This window comes from Teleopsis dalmanni, chromosome 1, assembly GCF_002237135.1.
Source record: "Teleopsis dalmanni isolate 2A chromosome 1, ASM223713v2, whole genome shotgun sequence".
NCBI classification, from domain to species: domain Eukaryota; kingdom Metazoa; phylum Arthropoda; class Insecta; order Diptera; family Diopsidae; genus Teleopsis; species Teleopsis dalmanni.
This window is the reverse complement of record NC_051846.1, coordinates 113284980-113307569: the sequence shown is the minus strand read 5'-3', so window position 1 is coordinate 113307569 and position 22590 is coordinate 113284980. Positions and strand designations below refer to the sequence as shown.

The 22590-nt window shown below is 30.2% G+C and overlaps 2 protein-coding genes across 6 annotated transcripts; one reads left to right on the top strand and one right to left on the bottom strand.

The window, feature by feature from the left end:
- The first annotated feature begins 1012 nt into the window (after positions 1-1012).
- LOC119681631 (serine/threonine-protein kinase Tao) lies at positions 1013-14609 on the top strand. Of its 5 annotated transcripts, none has more exons than XM_038094902.1 (13): positions 1013-1259; positions 2247-2539; positions 2605-3109; positions 3183-3542; positions 3612-4115; positions 12111-12647; positions 12726-12848; positions 13110-13226; positions 13315-13488; positions 13553-13774; positions 13934-14052; positions 14113-14245; positions 14312-14609. In XM_038094902.1, exons 2-12 carry the CDS (start codon positions 2310-2312, stop codon positions 14234-14236), a joined length of 3015 nt encoding a protein of 1004 aa, XP_037950830.1. In that variant the 5' UTR covers positions 1013-1259; positions 2247-2309; the 3' UTR covers positions 14237-14245; positions 14312-14609. The 5 variants fall into 5 exon arrangements, with proteins under 5 accessions (XP_037950830.1, XP_037950813.1, XP_037950838.1 ...); XM_038094885.1 differs by having other exon boundaries at positions 1013-1266; XM_038094910.1 differs by having other exon boundaries at positions 1013-1308; positions 3183-3539.
- Positions 14610-19809: 5200 nt separating this feature from the next.
- Positions 19810-22590, bottom strand: LOC119681543 (vacuolar protein sorting-associated protein 33A). Its single transcript, XM_038094777.1, has 3 exons — positions 21207-22590; positions 21017-21148; positions 19810-20234 (listed from the first exon to the last, which is right to left on the bottom strand). The coding sequence occupies exons 1-3, from the start codon at positions 22473-22475 to the stop codon at positions 19830-19832; spliced, it is 1806 nt and encodes a 601-aa protein (XP_037950705.1). The 5' UTR covers positions 22476-22590; the 3' UTR covers positions 19810-19829.

The window sequence follows — 22590 nt, the reverse complement described above, 5'->3', positions numbered from 1 at the left end:
GGTTAAAAGTGTTCAAATTTATTTATTTATTTTTTAAACATCTTATAAAATTTTTTACAATTTACAAAATTTTTTAATACCTTACTATTTATCTAATTTACTCTACTTGAAGTTCTGATAAATACCAATATTTGCTGCCATACCGATATAATTTACTATTCTCAATTTGCCATTAATTTACTCGAACTCGCACACGGCCTAATACGGCATTTACACTGGCCGAAAATGGTTCATTTTGGTTAAAAATCAATAAAGAGAAGCTAATAACTCATTCTTGCATATTAAATTTCAAGCGCGAATGCGATCCATTTCAGCACACTTTGTGTGAATGCGTCCCAACGACGTTCGAATGCGTTCCAAATATGTTCCAAATGCAAAGGAATACATTGAACATACCCTAAATAAAAGCTCTTCATGGCATTTTGATAGTTTGAGAAAGCTATTTTTGACATATTAAAAATAAAATTATAAGTAGTTGATTATAGTAAATATTTAACGAATTTGAAATAAAAGATTTCTTTTTATATATAAAATGGAAAATATTCAACTCTTGTGTTAGCTTAATTTCATCTTATGGTTTCATTATAAATATTTTCAGTTGAGACAAGTTTTTGATAAACGTTCACAACAGAGCCGTTGACTGGGCAGCATTTTATTTTTTTGTTTATTTTTAATTATGTTAACAAATAATTTTGATTTATGTTTCAAGCTATTAGGAATAACAACCAAATCGCTGTTTTTCCTCGTTCTATATTGCATGAGAGTACGTGCAAACGAGTATATACAGCTGAAATAATTTGCGTTAGACTGAAATCAAAAAGACGAAAAATCAAACTATATGTTTATAATAAATAATCAGTTTGAATATTTATTTTAAAAAAATTTCTACATATAAATAAAATTATTTAAAATAAATTAATACGAGTTTAAACATGCTGTTATAAATATTAAAGAATAAAATACTTATTGACTTGGCAGTGCCATTTTCGCTCAGTAGCCATTTTGTTTTATATTTTTCACCATATGGGTGCATAGAAGATTTTAGAGAATACAAAAAAACGATTTTGTGGATATTTTGCAAGCCAGTTGGACATTTATAATTAAATGGATGATAATAAGTGACAAATGTTTAAAAGAGGAAACAGGACACTATATTTGAAATAATTATTTTGTGAAGTGTAAAGAAAGAAATATGAAAATTGTTCATGTACGCTGAGACGTCAATATAACTCGCGAAAAATGACTTCGTTTTTGGTGTGGTGAGATGTAAATTAAAGAACTTTTTGAGTGCTTATTAAAAAAATTAAAGTTAGTTATTATTGTTATTGTTGAAATACTATATTGTGCTCAAGTTAAATTGGATAATATTTATAAGACAATTGATGTATAAATTATTATAATTATACATGTATATACATATCTATATATAAGGGCTTTAAGATAAGACTCCCGAATTATGACGGTTTAAGAACTAGAGAGGAGAGTTAAGAAAACTTAAGGTGTAGCATTTCTGTTAAAGGTTCGGAGCACATTTATCAAACTCCAAAAGCTAACTGTGTTGTAAATAATTTATTTAATATAATTATAAATGTAATGTTATAAATAAATGTTAACAAATTTTTTAAATATATGTAACTGCCTATGTAAAAAAAAACAAAGAGCAAAGCTCATCACTAATAGTGCAATATATATATTCAAATCAATGATTGTAAATTATAAAGAAAATTGCTTTTTAAACCAATTTATTATTATTTGAATTTATTATTTGCTAAACAACGGAGTAGTTTTGTCATTGAAAATGTAGAAAATAAAGTAGACAGGCGTGTTCATATGTAATCGTTCAAATATGTTCTCTCATTTCGAATTTCAAAACCTTTCTCTGCTTAATTTAGAAATGAACAGCTAACATAACAGAAAACATACTTATATATTTTTATTTAAAAACAATTTAAATGCTAAATCGATTTTAACCAAATTTTATAATTATTCTAACAAATGATGGTATTGATTCAAATGCAGCATTATTCGCTCTTCGAAATAAGCGTACTAATATTTCGTTTGTGTACATAACATTAGGTTACATTATTATAAAGCATAGTTTAATATACTGAATATTAGTAATTTAGTTATATCTTAACATAAAATATGGCAAATAATTAAATAAATGTTTATTTTTATTTAATTATTGATTGATAAGTACTACTATTCAGAATTTTTGTATTTAAAAAAAATTTTGTTCATTTAAGGAATGTGAATGTATAATTTGCAAATAAAGTAATTGCAACAATTTATTAATATTAACATGAGCAATGCCTTCGGCAAGGCCAGGCAGTCTTAAAGATCCAGAAATAGCCGATCTATTTAACAAACATGACCCAGAAAAAATATTTGAAGATTTGCGCGAAATTGGTCATGGATCATTCGGCGCAGTCTATTATGCACGATGCAATCTCACTAAAGAAATTGTGGCCATTAAGAAGATGTCTTATACGGGTAAACAAAGTCTAGAAAAATGGCAGGATATTTTGAAAGAAATAAGGTTAGGTTGTATTTAATTATATACTTTATAATATATATTTTATTTAAAACTATATGTTAAATTAGATTTCTACGTCAATTAAATCATCCAAATACAATAGAGTATAAAGGATGTTACCTACGAGAATCTACAGCGTGGCTTGTGATGGAATATTGCGTTGGTTCGGCTTCAGACATTATCGAGGTGCATAAAAAACCGTTACATGAAGATGAAATATCGGCAATATGTGACGGTGTACTTAGTGGTCTTAGCTATCTACATAGTCTTGGACGAATTCATCGGGACATAAAGGCAGGAAATATACTTCTCACTGATAATGGAATTGTAAAGTTAGCTGATTTTGGGAGCGCAGCAATTAAGTGTCCAGCGAATAGTTTTGTTGGCACACCATATTGGATGGCACCAGAAGTTATTCTAGCCATGGATGAAGGACAATATGATGGAAAGGTGGACGTTTGGTCATTGGGTATAACATGCATTGAACTAGCTGAAAGGAAACCTCCATACTTCAATATGAATGCAATGTCTGCTCTATATCATATTGCGCAAAATGAATCACCAACATTGCCGGTATTATTAGTCTTATCTTAATAATTAGTTTAAATTCTGTCATAGCATTTATAAAAAATAATTTGTTTTTCAGAAAAATGACTGGTCGGATACATTTTGTAACTTTGTTGATTTGTGTCTTAAAAAAATGCCCGCAGAAAGACCATCTTCTACTAAGCTTTTGACACATGCTTATGTTACAAGGACACGATCAGAAACAGTACTTTTAGAGTTAATTGCGCGTACCAAATCTGCTGTTCGTGAGTTAGATAATTTGAATTATCGAAAAATGAAAAAAATTCTTATGGTTGATACATGTGAGACTGAAAGTGCCATTGGCGATACAGACGACACACAAGATGAACACGCCGGCGGTGATAGCAGTAAAAGTAATAGTATTACTTCAGAACACTCCATACCATCTATGGGCATATCAGCGGCCAGTAGTCAAGTAGTATAACTAACTCAATATAATATAATTTATAAAATCACTTAACCTAAATTATGGTGTTTTATTTATTAGAGCTCCTCATCAAATTCAATTCCGGCTGCCCAAAATCATGTGATTGCTGCTGCCCAACAACAACATCAGCTTGCTGCAAATTATCATCATCAGGCGGCACAAGTGTCAGTTGCTGTTGCAAGTGGTGCCGTTTCCCGTAATCCCTCTCGTCATCGTAACTTACCGCCTTTACCTAGCATTATGCACAGCATGAATAATAACGTTACGCCTACAAATTCCACGTCTGTTGTGCCAGCACCACCAGTTCCTGTAATGTCGATGCCAACAATGACACATGTTCAAAGCAGCAGTGGATCCCCTGCAACTAGTTGCAACGTTGGAGGAACCAGTGAACGTCTACCTATACAGCGATATTTGTCGTCACCTGCTGCATCTACAGCTGCTTATTCTGCATCACCTTCACAACAAGCAATTTCCAATGTAGTCAACGAACATGGACCAAACAATTTTGCAACCATACGCACGACAAGTATTGTTACTAAACAACAAAAGGAACATATGCAGGTAAACGTTTTTCCAATAAAACATATAGTGCTTCTAACATATAGTTTTACGCTCTATTCCGTCAACTATGTTAATTAATTAATTATTTAATTAATTCACTTAATTAGTTAAGTTAATTATTTAATTTCTGATTTACAACAACAACCAATCCATCATGCTTTTGAAATAAGATAGCGTTGCCAAGTTTTCTTGTATATCTTTTTATTTTTTTGATGAAAAGTTTGCCGAACACAATTTTAATTTCAAAAGAAATTTTATATCAAGCAGTTGCTACATGTGGGGGCATAAACGCTACTTAATTTAAAAGCTAATATGATATTTTATTCGCAAGCCTTTGTATGTAATATTTCATATCTTTAAGAAGCAAAAATAATCACTTGTATTCTGTTACAAGTTTTCTGTACTTTATAAAATACTTGCAGTATACTATATCGGATTTCAACATTTTAAAAAGCAGAATTTGTATTTTTTAAAAAATTGTTTTTTATTATTTTTCAAATTAAAATTGAAATTCGAACACTTATATAGTAAAGAATAATACATACTGCGCAAAACAAGAAGGCTTAAATTTGATGTCATGTTGGTAATAGTTTATTTAAAAGTCTCTCGGCATCTTGTAGCTTCAATTAATTTGTTTATTATCCTTAATTCATTCCAGTTTTTTATACTTTTTAGTCAAAGCATTTGTTTTCTGCTGACACCTTTGCGGTCTTTGATTTCATCTTGCCAAATTAGTTGCAGCATTTCACATTTTTCACCTCTTGAGATGCGTCCAAAGAAGCACTTTTTCATCGTTTTATATCATTTAGGGTGTGTGCGAGTTGTTCTAATTTCATGCTAAACTAAATGGGATTTTCCTTGAAATTTTTTGTATTGCACACATTTAGCAACAAAGTTCAAAAAGCAGGCGAGTTGCATTTTGGCAGCTAATATCTATGTATTTCAATGTATTTTCAAAATTATGCAAACGTCAAGAATTGACAAAACAATATTGTCAAGTCAATGAAAAGAAATCCACTTAGTTTTTTGAAAACAATCGCTATAATTAAATTTTATCAAATAAATGTTTATAATATTAAATAAAAGTAGTTAAAATTTTAGAAAATACAAGTATTTACAAAATGTGTTGCAAATGTTCATTAAATAATGAAAAATACATGGAAAAAGTGATCATTTTTCGGTTAAAAGTTTTCTAATAACTAAAATCATTTTCTATTGTCATTTTATTGTTTGATTCACTTTGGCAATACTCGGCTGTATACTTTTGGCTGTATAGTCAGCCAAAAATTCAATTAATTTAATTAATATAAAAATGAATTTTTGTTGTTGTAGTTCACTACACTTTATTAAAGATCTTATGAAAATATTAAAGTAGCAATTCTGGCCATTTTTCTATTTAGTCTTCATTTAGTCACGTTGAAAATATTCTAAATACCAACATTTCACTAAATTATTGGCACAATTTAGAATTTCCCTCGATTAGAACGCAAATTAGATCAACTCGTACACGGCTTTGATTGAAATGAACTAGTTGAATTAATATTACGTGTAATCGTCTAAATCTGATTAAATTCAAATTACCTGTTAGTTAGCTAATAGTTGCTTTATTTATGGTTTTATTCCATATAAATAATACTATTTAAAAAAAAATTTAATAGTTGTCTGTTGGTTTTTTCTAAGCATGTTTCAAATGTTATCAGTCGGTTTATGATAGGCATTTTCAGTGTCACGAGCACCGTCGTTGTAGAGCATAAAATTGTACAACTTCTGCAATAACTTTGAAAGGAACACACGACATGTTACCAATAAACCTATTTTAGTGACTTTTGAACTCAAAAATATTGATTGGGGTACACAATATCCTTTCACACTTTCTATACTACATATAAAATGCCCAAACAAAATTTATATCAGTTTCCAGTTTTATTTTATTTCGTGATTTGCCAATTTTATCATCTAATTTGATTACAGTATCAACAAAACATTGCTTCCCTGGTACCCATTTCTTGTTAAAAATCGAATTGTATTGTTTACGTCAGATTTGCGCATTTGTTCTTTATTCTGTTATGCAATACTTTAACAAATACCTTTAATGTGTCATTCATTAAACTACCGAATCTGTACTGTTTATGATATTGCGTTAGTCTTTTTGGGGATCGTCATCAATGATGATTTAAACCACGCAAAAGACTGTGTTATATATATCTATGTATAGGTTAATATCTTTCGTACGATGTTGAATCTGGGGTTTAAGTATTTTAGATGCGATTTCATTTTAAATGTGAGTTGTTTTATTTTTTGATTTTTCAAATACATTTTTGAAATATATATTAAAATTCTCTGAACCCTTTTCAAATCCTCAATTTCTTTCTCTTTGTTTTTTTATTATGTATGCCTTTTTTATTATGTATTTTAAGTAAGCCTTTTATTAAATTGAATTGATATCTCGATGTTGTCTTCATTTTTTTTTTCTAGTTCTAATATTTTATTGTTTATACATTTATCTCTTACCGTTTGAGTAATAGTAACTAGTTAGTTAGATAAGTTCGCTTATAGTTTTAGTTACTTTGTCCCAAGCATCAATAGAATTTTCGTTATATATTTTTTCTTGTTATTGATATTTTTTAATTGATTGAGATTTATGCTTTTATCCGGTTTAAAATATTATTAGATTATCTGATATTAAGTGTAATTCAATTAATTTATAACAAACCTTCTGTACAAAATTGCTTATTTACCTTTTTCCATTCTACATCATTTAAACCATTTAATACGTTTGTCAATTTAGACTCATACAACATGGCTTTTTGAAACTATCTGAATATTTTTGACAAGGATTAGCATTATTTATAAGAATGAAATCGATTTGATATCTGAAATATCCGTATTTCGTGATTTTTAGATGTTTTAGCATATATCCGATACAATTACGCCTACTTATTTTCTACGTCTTTTTATGTCATTTTTGAATAGTTGAATCATGCACCATCCTGCTGATCTTGTCCTTATGTTGGTCATATTTCATGGCCTTATTTCGCTTATGCTCAAAATATCAATTTATTATTTCAAATAAGTTTCGTACTTTTTATATTATGATTTTTATGCTACATTTTGTTCCCCTCAATTTTTTCATTCTGCAATTTCCGAGGGAGTTGATTTCTTAAAATTGCATACTTGTTATCAAAAGTTTTGGCATATACTTCCCTCGTAGTTTGATATCGTTGACATCATTTATTTTGATTCTATTGACCTTTTAACTTTTTCTGTACTGTTTTGAATCTTACTGGCCATTGTTCCGTTTTATTATCAGTATTTAAGGATCGTTCTTATATAGTTGAGTTTATTGAATATAAACAATGTTTATTAAACTTTGGTATTGAAATGCGGTTATTTTTGTTTTTTTTAGAATATATTAACTTTTATTTCGAAAGTTTTATGTTGTGTATCTCTACACGTGTTTCGGCAAATTCGGTTTTGCCTTCATCAGGAGAATTCCTAATATTAAAAACATCTAGCAATCTTACAAATTACCAGGTGTACCGGTAAGAAATGAGCGTTTTTTGGTGAAAATAAAACACTAATTATTAATAGGAAAGTATATAACATTTTATTCAAAGTATTGGCCATTGCTTTCTACACATTTTGACCACCTTTCTGGCAATTTGTGGATACCACGCCAAAAAAATTGTTCGTCTTTTAAAGCAAACCAACCAGACACCCAATTTTCGACCTCCTCGTAGGAATCAAAGTGCTGCTCAGCCAATGCGTGTCCCATCGATAAAAACAAATGGTAGTCGGAAGGAGCCAAGTCTGGTGAATACAGCGGGTGGGGTACCAGCTCCCAGCCAAGTGTTTTCATTGCATCCTGAACCCGTTTTGCTTTGTGTGCAGGTGCATCGTCATGGAGCAAAATTACCTTGCCGTGTCTTCTGGCCCATTCTGGTCGTTTCTCGATCAATGCATGGTTCAAATTTATCATTTGTTGTTCATAGCGACCAGCATTGATGGTTTCACCAGGTTTTAGGAGCTCGTGGTAAACCACACAGCATTGTCTTCTTGCCGAATCGATCTGGTTTTGCAGTCGATGTTGATGGTTGTCCCGGATTAACCCATGATTTTTTCCGTTTAGGATTCTTAAAATAAATACATTTTTCATCGCCAGTAACAATCCGATGCAAAACAGATTTTCTTTCGTGTCTTTGAAGCAAAATTTCACAAGTGTTTTTTCGGTTTTCCATCTGTCTTTCATTCAATTCATGTGGCACCCATTTTCCACACTTTTGGATCTTTCCATAGCTTTTAAACGGTCAGAAATTGTTTGTTGTGCAACATTTAACATTTCTGCCATTTGCTTTTGACCCAAAGTGTCATCTCCATCCAATATCGTTTGCAATTCGGCGTCTTCAAACTTTTTTGGCGGTCTTCCACGTTCTTTATTTCTCACATCAAAATCATTATTTCTGAACCGTCGAAACCATCTTTTGCATGTTGCTTCTGATAGAGCATGATCACCATATGCCTCGACAAGCATTCGATGCGACTCTGCACCACTTTTCTTCAAATGAAAACAAAAAATTAATGCTTTCCGCAAATCATCACTTTCTGGTACAAAATTCGACATTTTTAACACGATGAAAAAATATGATGTTGTCTGTTCAATGACTTGATGCATACTAAATATTATTCACACATGTCATAGCAAACAAACAAAAAAAAATGGCTCGTTCACAACAAATGTTCCCTGTCGGAACATTTGTATCTTTACGGTACACCTAATATTTACACTATTTACTTGTTATTTCTTAATACTAATTTTGGTAGGGTTATTGTCCTTGGGGGTGACAGGTAAAAAATGGTGGCGGGGTTGGTCTGGTTTTGTTTTATTGTTACATACAGGTAGTTAGGTCGACTGGTTGTTGGTTTTTTGGGATGTATCTAATAAGCCATATTTCGATGCTCTCTGCCGTTTCTAATTTCCAGCTATCCCTTACATTTTTGATTATTTGGGCGTTATTCCTGTTGTTGTGGTGATTTTCCTTTACTATATGTCTGGCGACATTTGATTTTATGTGGGGGTTTATTTTCTTCGGTGCTTCTCTTGCTTCCTTTAGGTGTTCTTCAAGCCTTACTGATAAGGGTCTGTTTGTCCAATGTATATATTGTTACAGGAGCCACATTTTATTTTGTATACTCCTCATTTTTCGAATGGTAATAGGCTTTCGAGTTGGTGTGGCCTACTAGAGTGAACTAAGTCGATATTGAACTTTTCTGACTTGGATTTTAGACCTTTGGAGACGGTGTTGTTATATAGTACGGCGACTCTTCTTTGTTTTGGTTTTTCTGCTGTCAATGTTGTCATGTTCCTGGAATGTAGCTGCCTTCGTATCTTTTTTATGATTCTATCGATGGTGTTCTAAGGGTATCCGTTGATGTCCGCTATTTCCTTAATGTATGTGCTTTCTTCATTGATGGCTGTTTGTGTTAGGGGTAATGTGAGCATTCTATGTATCATGTGGTATTGAAATTTTTTCATTTTTGAAATGAAAAAAAAACATCAATTTATAATATATGTATATGTAGGTAATTTTTTATAGCTGTGGTTTATGCGTTACTTCTAAAAATAGTGCGGCAAATGTTATTCTTGTTTGCGAATAAATAAAGAAAATAAAAAACTCGAATTTTGAATAACGGAAATTAAATGTACGTTGGACTTGAGTGCATTTAACTCCACGGTTCAAAATTGGCAGCGTTCAATTCCTGACGTTTGTAGTCCAAAAATTATATAAGTCCAATAAAATTAATAGATGTTTCCAAAAAGTATAATGGATATTTGAGACTATTCGAAACAGCTGTATGGTTAGCTTGACAAATAATTGTTTTGATTAAAAAATAAAAGGTTCGTATTTTTTATTATAAGTAGATTAAATGTGTACACCTATATACAGTGGCTCATAGCTTATTTCGTGCAAGCAATATTTTTGTAGACTTATGGTAGTCGTGAGATTCAAAAATTTTGTTCAAAACAAAAAATTTTAAGTATGCAACTTTGAAGAAGATTTAGTTTTTATTTTGAATCAAAGTAAAAATTTAACTAAAAGATCAATATTCAAGAAGTTGTGAGAACAAAAACCTATTTAGTGTGATACATTTTTATTTTGAAAATTAATCATTTTTAAAATAAAAAATTAAATTTTAATACTTAGTAGGATTGCCCTTTTTTTTAATTTCTTGAATTGCCAACCATGAATGCATCGAAGTAACTAATTTTTGGATATATTTCACTCATATTTTTTTCCAAAAATATGAGTGAAATCTTTCATGCTTTCCTTGCTAGAAATGTTATATTTTTTATGTTAATTTCTAGAATATATTAAGATACAATTCTTTATTCATTGTTAATTCTATAAATTGTAGATTACCAACCCCTATCGCTGACATACACTTACATACCATCACAAGTCCGCCGCTGTGTTTAACTGTGCTACGTAAATTTTCTTTTGGGAGCTCAGCATTTGGCTTACGCCACATATATGATTTACCATCTGAAACATAAGAATTAAATTTATTCTCATCCGCAAAAAATACTGAGTTCCAGAAAGTACTCTCCTTGCACAAGTTGTGTTTGGCAAACTGCAATCGAATTTTACGATTTTTGTCATTTATGAATGGCTTGTTTCGGACAGTTCGTTCGTTATAATTAGCATTTCTTAAAACTCTTAAAACAGTTTCTATATAACATTTCTTTCCAATAAACATTTCAACAATATTGGCAATAGACGGTGCACTTAATGTAGGATTTTTAAATTTTTCTTATTATCCATTTTTCATCACGTTTACTCGGAATTTTATTTAGGGCTTCTCTGCTTTTGTTTTCCTATGGATTTTCGTAAACATAACGTTAAATTATGTATTGGATTGTATATGAACTCAAATCTACAACGTCAGCAATTTTTCTTTGTGTTTCCTCAGTCTAATAATGTTTAATAACTAATTGACGCTTTTCATTTTTTACATTTGTCCCGTTAGCCCCGTTATTCGCACGATTTTGAGAAGCAGAAATATAGACGTAATAAGCTATAAGGTCAGAATTTTATGTATATTTGCTTTTGTTCAGTTAACTTCTTGAATACTGATATTTTTTTTAACATTTTTATTGTTGTATAATAAAAACTAAACATTCTTTAAAGTTCCATATTTAGAATTTTTGTTTTGAATAAAATTTTGGAATTTCACGACTAATATGGCGTTAACACTGGGCTTAAATGACTGATTTTGGTCAAAAATTGCAAACAAATATCAAATGACTGATTTCTGCATACAAAATCTCATATACGCAAATGACTTCCATTTACTGATTTTGTGCAAATGAGTTCCAAATGCAAAATGAATACATTGAGCATATCGTAAATAAAAACTTTTTATGGCACTTTGACAGTTTGAGAAAGCTGTTTTTGACATATTTACAAAAAAAGGTAAACAAATGTTTGGTGGTTGCATTTCCTTCAAAACGATGCACCTCTTTTTGGAATTTCTACTTCCCAAAAAGTTCTTAATCGAAGCTGAAAATAAGATTTCAGTTTATATTGTATGGTTTGAAGGTATATTTTACCTTTATCCAACATTTTTTTACCACAGGTTAAAAATCAAATTAACAGGCGCATTGACAAATCAGCTGTTTGAAATAAGAACAAATGAAGGATGAAAACACTTTCAAATGACATTTGAAATGAGGCCAGTGTAAACGCCATATAAGGATACTAAAATATTGCTTGCACGGAATAAACTGTGCGCCACTGTTTGAATTCATAATAAATGAATAAAAATGTTGGCTTTTAGAAACTACACACGAACAAAAAATATTAAGAAACTAAGGATTTTCTAACTTTAGGAAGGAAATTTTTAAGCGTTTGCTCGTTTTGTGTGTTATTTGTATATTAAAAACATATTGATAATTTTTTGTTGTTATCAAAAATATTGTTTAATTATTAATTCAAGGAGGAGATGCATGAGCAAATGTCTGGATACAAACGAATGCGTCGTGAACACCAAAGTGCTTTGTTGAAGCTTGAAGAGAAATGTAAAGTTGAAATGGAAACGCATAAAACCGCATTGGATAAAGAATATGACTATTTGTTGCATAATTTTACTAGAGAACTTGAAAGACTTGAGACGAAGCATCAACAAGATTTGGAACGTCGAATGAAACAAACTACTGCTGCAGAAAAAAAACTACACAAAGAAATTTCCCTTAAGCAAGAGAACGATCGCAAAGCTTTTGATCTTAATCGAAAGAAAGAATACAAAGCAAATAAAGAGCGATGGAAACGTGAATTATCAATGGATGAATCGACACCTAAGCGACAACGAGATTTGACTTTGCAATCCCAAAAAGATAACCTGAAACAAGCTGAAGCACAGGAAGAGCAGCGTTTGCTTAAACTACAAAAACAGCATATCGATGTTGAAATGCGTAAATTCAAAAGAAGACGCATGATCTTATTACACGAACTGGAAGATCAGTTATTACGAGATGTAAGAAACAATTACACAAAATAGTTGTTTAATATTTTGAATATCTTTCATACATAATTTTGGTCTGTTTTCTTTTAGGAGTTAAGTAAGAAACAACAACAACTAGAACAGGCACATGCAATGTTACTAAAACATCATGAAAAAACACAAGAACTAGAATATCGTCAACAAAAAAGTGTTCATCAGTTACGAGAAGAACAAGTAAATTTGTTATATATATATAATTTATTTTCTTGTTAAATGATAACAAATTCATTATTAATTTTCGAATTAAATCTTTCACACCTTGCATTTTAGTGTGTATTAAAAATGGAATATTTAATTTTTTTTGGGTTAAGGAATTACTTTCTGAATTTGTGTTATTTTGAAAGAAAACACTATATATATATATATATATATACAAATGTGTTTATATGTATGTATATGTTTATGTTTATATGTTTAATATAATATTTTTTCTAGATAAATAAACAACACGATACAGAATTACAAAACCAAAAAGATTATATGGAACGCGTAAAGAAAGAACTGCTTCGAAAGCATGCGCTAGAGATAAGGCAGCATCCAAAAAGCCTTAAGGTAATTCCTAATTTAAATTTATGTAAAGTTAAAAAATATAAAAACAATCTCATTCCTATACGCTTTTATTACTGTTTATTTTTTTTAGCAAAAAGAACTGCAAATTCGGAAGCAGTTTCGGGAAACGTGTAAAACACAAACAAAGCAATATAAACGGTATAAAGCACAAATACTGCAGACAACACCAAAAGAACAACAGAAGGAAGTTATTAAGCAACTAAAAGAAGAAAAGCATCGTAAACTGACATTGCTCGGAGAACAGGTGAAAGAAGTTTTTAAAATAATTTTCAAATTATGATTTTAATGATTAATTAAATATTGTAAAGTATGAACAAAGTATAGCTGATATGTTCCAAAGTCAGAGTTATAAACTGGATGAAAGTCAAGTAATTGAGTGCCAACGTACTAACGAATTATTAGAATATGAATTAGAAGTGCTCACTGCCTATCAAAATAAAAACAAAAAACAAGCTCAAGAGCAGCGGGATCGTGAACGACGAGAACTAGAAAACCGGGTTAGCGTGAGAAGGGGTTTATTGGAAAGTAAGGTGAGAATGACAGTTTAAATACATCATTATATATAAAGTTATTTACATCACTCTGTTCTATTCTTACTTATTTAGAAACGTTATCTTTAATATTAAAATCATAAGACATATTTGATTTTGGTTTTGTTTTTGATGTATTTTTTGTTATTTATATATTAGATGGAGGCTGAGCTGCAGCAGTTCAATCAAGAGCGAGCAGAACGTTTACGAATGAAGCATGAAAAGCATGCTAAAGAACTAGAAGCATTCGATGAAGAATCAGCTGCGTTAGGTTTCAGGTACAAAAAACTATTGTTCATAATTTCTAGTAACAAAAAATAAAAATATATAATATTTAGCGAATTGTCTCTTAACGAAGTTTCACGCGAGACATACCCTGACGAAGAGGGTAGCCTGTCTGGATCAATGATAAGTTTAGCACATAGTAATAGTTCTACTAGTTTTCCGGCTGGTTCCCTATAGCATATAAAAGTAAATACCTTAAACAAATCTTTAAGAAAGATCATTATATCACAAAATTTTTTCATGTTTTTTTAGTGATGATGAAAAAAGCCAATTAAAAGAAAACACGACATTAAGGCAAGTCGAAAACATTGAGTGTTAGTTTCTTCAATGTGAAAATAAAGTTTATATTAAATAATATATGAGTAACAAATTAATTATAAATCGAAAATTATTATACATATGATTTTAGACAAATTAAAATTTAATTATCGGTAAAGCGAGAACTAATATACAAAGTTTTTTTAAAAGAAAGAATACTTACATCCGTACGTATAATTTGGACTGTGTTGTAACAACTCTGCGACAGATTTACGAACAATAATTCGAAAAATGTGCAATAGACGCACATTTTCGTACATTTTACATTCATAATTATACAAAGTCGTATATTCAAATCAACCAAAAGATGTTTCAATTATTTATCATTAATATAACATTGAAAATATGCAATATACAATATGTAATACAATAACTTGAAAAAAATAATTAAAAGCAGAATACATTATATAGCATAAGAAAGTCCTAGCCCCTCTTATAGCTTAGTTCCCAGTAGATTTTTATTAAGGATAACAGCAAACAATGTTTTAATATTTCATTTGTTAATTATAACCTGAGCAGCAATCATGTTTTTTTGTGGCAATTATTGGAAATAATATTATCCAGCAAATATTTGTTATAAACAAGAGAAAATAAATCGAATTTACGCCCAATGATGTCACGATCGATATCGATATCGAAATCGATATTATTTTTAACGGCGAACGACCAACTACCGACATATTAAGTGTATCATTTGCGATGTTTGCTTCTATAAAATACTTTGCATATAAAAATATTGCGTTTTTAAAAACTCTTTAATATTTGCATTAAATATTGATGCATTATGATTTGCATTATTTATTTCAGGTATTTGTTTTTTGAAAATATTTGTGCGACATTTAAGCACTACTCTCTCTCTCTCTCTCTCTCTGTCTTTCTCTGAATTTGGATCTAATTTTTGCTTCCTTTTTGTAGTATATTTTCGTGATTGAAACATTTTTAGCATATAAGCTACGTACGTAAATAACTCTGCTGTTTGTAAATTATATATATACATTTTACTGATATTTTATAAATAAAATAAAATTGACTAAAAGTTAGATAATTCGTTTAATATATTTTAAGGACTGTTTTTGGTTTTTACATTAGCCTTTTTAATTGTATTATTAAATTAAATTTTGTGAACATAATAAGAAAATATAAAGTTAAACAAATTATTTCTATAAATGAAAATAATTTTTTACATATGCGAAAACGTAAACTTTTATTAGAAAGTTTAGAATTAATTACATGAAATTTTATTTATTTGTTTTACAATTTTTAGTATAAGTAATAATTTGTGCATAGTATTTTATTTTAAATAATATATATATATATATATATATATATATATATATATCATGTAACATGTATGATATATTTATTATTGATATTATCATAATAAATCAGTTAAAATATAACGGGGTAATATTAACAAATCATACAATAACAAAGTAAATAACATGTTTAAATAAAAAATGAACGATATATAAGTATTACAATACTACTACACTAACATGTAGCAGGCACATTTGCAAGATACCATTAGAATAAACAAATAAAAATGTGTATTAACAATATTATTTAAACCGATTTTATTTATTTCCGAATGTGAGTAATGTGAGTAAAGGGTTTACTAGGTTCAAACCCTGATCAGTAATACAAGACGCCACGAGTTACCATTGTTCGTCTGTTTAGATTAATGGTTCTCAATCTTTTTTGACCAAGGACCACTATGATATTTTTGTTTTTAGTAGGGGCCACAAAGTTTAAGAATAATAAACTGTACGATTATTTTAATGTGCTTTATGCATCTCTGGTATAATGTATAATGAATTGTATAAGTGCATAGATACATTATATAGGCTATCAAATGGGTATATTATTGCTTGGAACTTTTTGGTGCTTATTTTCTAATAAGTGAGATCTCAGTGGACAAACTAAGCTATGTATCCATATTTGTTAAATTTGATTCGCGAACCATTTTGTTATTCATTTCGCGGACCATCTGCGGTTCAAAAACCATTGGTTTAAATATTGGTATTTTATTCTCTGGGTTTATGATATAATTCAACGATACTTCGTGCAAAGAATCTTTGTGAATCTATATAGATTAAGTCGTCAAGATGAAATTGTATTAACATAGAGTTGCAACACATTAATGAAACACATTACTGAAATTAAAAATATTTTACGTGGCTTTGTAAAAAATATGTACATATATTACGTAATTTGAACAGTTATTTTAAGTTTGAAACGTAAGATAGGTGGCGTTCGTAAAGTGGCTGAAAGTTAATTTTATGTTTAACATGTATGGAATGGGTCATTTTTCGCTTGGGCTCAAATGGAAAATATAGAAAACACACTTCCCATGTAAGTTTTCTAGCCAAATTCTAATAAATTGACGTAAAATATTTGAAAAAAAACGCAGACAATTGCCAACAATTTAAGATTTTTCACACTTCTTTAAGGAGAGTTTTGCATAAAGACGTCGGTATGGACCGAAGTCGTATACTTTCCAAGGTTATGTCAATAAGCATAATTTCCACATTGGGAGTCAGAAAAATTACTCTTCGTTATGAGGAAATCAAAGGTGCATAATTGTCTGTTTTTCTTCGGAAATGGGCAAGGAGATGCCGTTACCATTAGTGGTGAACGTTACGTACCGTGTTGAATGCATTTTTGTTTTCGATAGTTAAAGAGGGTAACGTTGGGTGTGCAACTTGCCACATAGCTAATGTAACAATAGATACCATGCGTACTGGTTTCGAAAGTCGCATAATAGACGAAATGCTTATGCTAATTGGCCGCTTCACAGCTGCGATTTAATTCCGTTGACCTATTTTTATGTGGGGAGCCGTTAAGGATTACATTTTCGCTAACCATTTATATTATATAAGATGCAACCATTAAAACATGGACTAGTAGCTTCCATTGATAGAAGCCTAATCAATCAAAAATATACTGAAAAATTGGATTCATAGAATGGAGTACTGTAAAGTAGCAATGGGGATCATTTAAAAAAAGTTGTTTTCCATGTTTAAGTGCAAGGTGTATTCTTTTAAATGAATTTAATAAATAACTTGGTTTATGCAACTTTTCAATACTCTCAATTACATTACTGCGAAAAACCGTATTCAGTTTTTCACCAGTTTCACAAGAATTGGATCTGTCTATTAAATTCATAAAGTCAAAAAGTCCGTTGGTGTCTGCAAATAAAGTCGATGTAATGAACACATCGGGATTACAGTACGTTAAGTTGCTTGTATTTGGCAAAGTACACAATCCAAGATGTTTAAAGGATTTTAAACATAAACCTGTTGTGTTTAGCAAATTCATTTTTGAAAATTGGTAAAAAGTAAACATCGAATATCAGTTAAATTGCATATGTTTGTGTTGTTAAAAGTACGCGGGATCCTGGGAAAAACAACTTTCAAAATAATCCTCTCTTGGATAACGCGCAATTCCACCCAGAAATCAACCAATTTCAAAGTGATGATAACATGATCATTGTAATGTGTTTTCTATCAAACTGTGGCAGTGCAGTTTCACTTCGAATGGATCAGAATGGTATCAATTAAACAAAACATTTTAACGTACATTTAAGTACAGAAAAATCATCTGATCTTGCACAAAAATTTTATTTTGAAAGATGTGATTTGTCTTCTAGCTAATATTAATTGTTATCATTCATAAGTGCTGGAATGTATTTATAACACCAAAATCTGAATGGAGTGAGGATGAACATGATGTTATGTACTCAAAGAAAATATAAACGATGAATTTACATTCATTGTATCAATCGTTCATTAGTTTGTGGCAAACGTTCTATTAATAATTAAATAAGCCATTGCTTGGGTGAACGAAAGCTTTTTTGATAATCAGGCCTATTCTGAATACTTCCATGGAACAAAACTCCCTATTCCCACGCTGTTCCCAAACACACAACTCCCTTATTCTGAATTGCTTGGGAGACAGCAGTTTTGGGAACAACAACAGTTTCAAATTTGTTTTGTTAAATTTTGGCAACAATGGCACTTTTTAATGACGAAAAGTGTGAAAATGAACAAAACAAAGAAAAGAATTGCGTATTATATGTTGATTTAAATGTAAAAATCGCATTATTTGTTTGCTGCACAAATTATCGGAAATTTAATGAGTAAAATAAATATATAAAAAGAATTGTGCATGAGCAAAATAAACAAGAATTGTGCAATTGTTAATGTTTATTTAAATAAAAAATTTTAAAAAAGTTTTCAAAAATGCATTCAATTGCATTTCGAGTTTAAGCGGAGGATTTGGCTCAAGAACAGGAGCACGAAATTTTGCAACAGAGGATCAATCGCAGAAACTTGCGAGACGCTGCAAATCCACTTGAGCTGAGTCACTTACATGTTAAATTTAACTCTTTTCTAAATTTTTAACTCTTTTTTAACTATTTAAAAAACAACCTTACTTTATGATATCAATTCTTCAATGTCTTTATTTTCAAACATTCACTGCTTTTATATAAAATTTGCGTAAATTATAATTTAATTCTTTTATATAATTAGGATAGAAATGTCCTTCATGCTTCAATTAATGACTTAATAATAGTTTATGATTGTGCAGATGTTACAATAAAAAAGAAGCAATGTTTTACCTGCACATAATTGCAAAAGTTTATTTTAATTTATTCTAGGAATCCCATTCATTTCAGAATTTGGTTTCCTTTCATTTTTCTATTGTTTTAAAAACAATAGTTAACACTTTAATTAGTGGAAAAAACCCGTGTGAATAAAATAAATAAACAAAAATTTAAATATTTCAAATTTGTTATACTTTTATTAAAATAATAATTTTAATGAAAATTTAGTTATATTAAATTTATTAAAATAATTTTATTAAAATATATTCGGAAAACTAATCAACTCCTGTGGATAAAATAAAAAAATAAAACTTTGAAAATTTAATATTTTATTTATTGTAATAATTTTATTATAATACTAATTTTATTAAAATATATTCAAAAATCTGATCATTTTCAGTTAGTTTTATATTAAATTAAACCATTTTTAATACTTTTTTAACTTGTCTCCCCAACAATTTGCTTGGGAAAGAATTTGTGCAAAATTGGGAAAAAAAACTCCCATTCCCATGCGATTCAGAATAGCAAAATTGGGAACAGGGAACAAAACTCCCATTCCCAAATTATTCAGAATAGCAAACTTGGGAACAGAGAACAAACTCCTATTCCCATGCGATTCAGAATAGGCCTGATAGCCGGAAATTTAACATAAATTTCTGTGGGTACAGCACATTGTTTCAAAATGTTCATTTTCATATACGTCAATTATTAATAAACAATTAATTATTAATTAATATTATTGATAAAATAAAATCATATTTATTTTCATTATTGTATTTAACATAATTTATAATTTAAATAAAAAATAATTTAAAGCTTTAAGCAATTAAGGGTTAACAAGAATTTTTATTGTATAATGTTTGCAATAAAATTTGTTTTGTTTATAATTTTTGTCGTTGCGATAACAAACTCTACGTTATTGTCTTCCTGTTGTGATAGAAAGCGCAAAGCAGCTATTTCAGCAAATGTACAACCACCAATAAAGAATACTAAAATGACGCGAGGAATGTTGAGTAAGGACCCTTCACCAGATGTCGAAGATTGTCGTCCGCCGATACCAATTAATTGCGCTTGAAAATCTTCAAATGTATTGCCAGGCAAATTGAGAATTTGACTCTTTAATGACTGCCAACCTAATGGTTTAAGTGTCTGTTCGACAATACGTGCAGTCAACGGAGCATAAAAACTATGTACATAACTAATATCCTTTGGATCCACTTCGATGGCTTCATCTACCGTAAGATTTAAGGACTAAATATTTATAAAAAAAAATTAATTCAAGCGTTTAATGTTTATCTAATTAATTTATTATAAATGTACGTGTTATGTGGAATGCCTATGGGAGACGAAATATTTAAAAATATCAAAATGATATATAATCAAGGCAAGCGAACCGCATATCGGTAATAAAAACAAAGATAAAATTTTTACAGAACTGATGCTACACCACTTAATAAGTCATTAATTTCAATCATATTTTAATAACGGATTGTTTGTAACACATGCAAACAATATAGCTGATAAATAGAAATAGAAGGGACGACAATGTGCTACTACTTGTTGTGGGTGGCGCGTAGTCGTCGCAGTTGGCAGTGGTCCCAAGACGAATACCCGGCTGTTCTTTTTGCCTTAATTTTCTATGCACAATCAAACTGTGGAAAAGAAAAGTATTATTCATTTTCTCCGTACAGGCCCTACTCTTTGGAGTGAAAGATCACCTGCTTTAGGAGAGCACCTCTATTAAAGAGTTTTAGGTAGCTAGTGGATGTCAATGAATCTAAATGTTAACGGAAATTAAGTAGAGTAATTAACTCACATATATAACGTTTAAACGCTTTTCAAAATTGTTTCAATAAAACTCTGAGATTATTTCGAAATTCAACCATGAATCTAGATTTGTTTTAGCGATGAATAAATTGTTTATGATTTTCTAAAGCTCATTATGAAGATTGACCATATAAAATGTTATTAGGTACCTTATCGTAATATTTCCATAAACACACATTATGGATGACATTCAATAAAAAACTTACTTTACGTAGGACGGCATACGCTCTCGACTCCGATTGTGTATGTAACAGGTGCGCCTTTTCTAATTTACTAATGACTAACAAAGTTTCAATTCCATAGACATGAACAATTTCCCGTTTATAATAATTCAGAACCTAAAATAATAATTAAGTAAACGTTAAGAAGGGCAATATTGTGTAAGGGTTTACCTACTTTCTCTCTAAATCCGGATGCGGCAGCACATTGTATACATATTAGACGCAGGACTTCATTCAAATCATATTTTCTTCCTATAAGATCTTCAATATAACTACTAGGTTTATCTATGTCTTCACAAATCATGAATTCTTGTTCAGCAGTCAAATCATCGGAAAAATCGAAAGTATCTAAGTAATTGCGAACCAATTCAGCAATATTTGTATGAACTGCTATCGATTGCTTTTGTTCAAGTAGAGCTGGTAGTTTATCAACAAATCGCTTCATGTCTTTAACAGATTTTTCCTGTGAGCTAGCATTCATTTGAGCGCTTATTTCTCTAGCATTGCGGGATAATATCCTTCCAACTTCATTAAAATTTTTATTTCGTAACTCGGCATAAAGTTTTTCATTCGAGTTCATATAAAATGTTTTCTTCTCTGCAACAAGATGAGATTGCGCAATAGACGCAGTTTCATCAGAACGTGGATTTAATACATCTGTTGGTAGAGTAAGTTGATTTTGATGTATGCCATATATTTCGTCAATAAGGCCTTCATAAGTTAACTGAGTAGCTAACGCACTTAATAAATCTATCGAACGATCTAAAAGTATAAGTTGATCTATAGCACCCTTGTCTCCGTTAGTTAGTAAATGCTTTTCCTCTGCACCCAATTGTTTAGTATGTTCCCAAACTCTTTGTGCGCAGTTTCCTTTACCATATATTTTTGGTATTCGCCCATATAAACGTTGAACTTGAACTAGACCCACCGCAGCTTGATACAGTGAAGTTGGATCACCATCAATAATAACATCACGGAACGCATTTGGTAACTCCATGGAGAGGACATCAGAATCGAGTGGGAAAAAATTCCAATTGAGTTCTTCTATTTGAAAAGAGGTACTAAAGGCTTTATCCTCAATATGTTTAATACACAAGTAAGATCGTCTTGGCACAAAAAATATATGATGTAAACGACCTTTGTCAGGATTTTGTTGTACACATGTTGTAATTAAGTCCATTAAAATAACTTTGGGTCTAACAATATAAATAATATTTGTCACCCGGCGCGGAAGACGTGTATCATTTTTTAATTTTAAAAGCGTTACACTTCGATCACTAAAAACGCTTGGCGAAGTAATTAATCCAATGGGTCCAACTAATTCTTCGTCTAGTATTATTGTCTTGGATCCATCAATTTTTTCCAATAGGTAAATCAGTTCACGACAAGCATCTTCTTGTAGTTGCTGTAAATTAACTAGCTGACTTTGTAAATACGGAAACATATTTATTTAAATAAACTTTAATTAATAATTGTTAAAAAATCCAAAGTACGCCCAATGCAGAAACATTGCACTTGAAACAGCTGTTGTAACTATTCCAGTAGTGTTGTAAATCGTC

Coding starts and splice junctions, on each gene's coding strand:
- LOC119681631 (XM_038094902.1), top strand. CDS start 2,310: ATGCCTTCGGCAAGGCCAGGCAGTCTTAAAGATCCAGAAATAGCCGAT. Junction 3,543..3,611: donor CAGCGGCCAGTAGTCAAGTA/GTATAACTAACT, acceptor TTTATTTATTAG/AGCTCCTCATCAAATTCAAT. Junction 13,227..13,314: donor AGCATCCAAAAAGCCTTAAG/GTAATTCCTAAT, acceptor TATTTTTTTTAG/CAAAAAGAACTGCAAATTCG.
- LOC119681543 (XM_038094777.1), bottom strand. CDS start 22,475: ATGTTTCCGTATTTACAAAGTCAGCTAGTTAATTTACAGCAACTACAA. Junction 21,149..21,206: donor CATCCGGATTTAGAGAGAAA/GTAGGTAAACCC, acceptor TTATTATTTTAG/GTTCTGAATTATTATAAACG. Junction 20,235..21,016: donor CGTATGCCGTCCTACGTAAA/GTAAGTTTTTTA, acceptor ATAAATATTTAG/TCCTTAAATCTTACGGTAGA.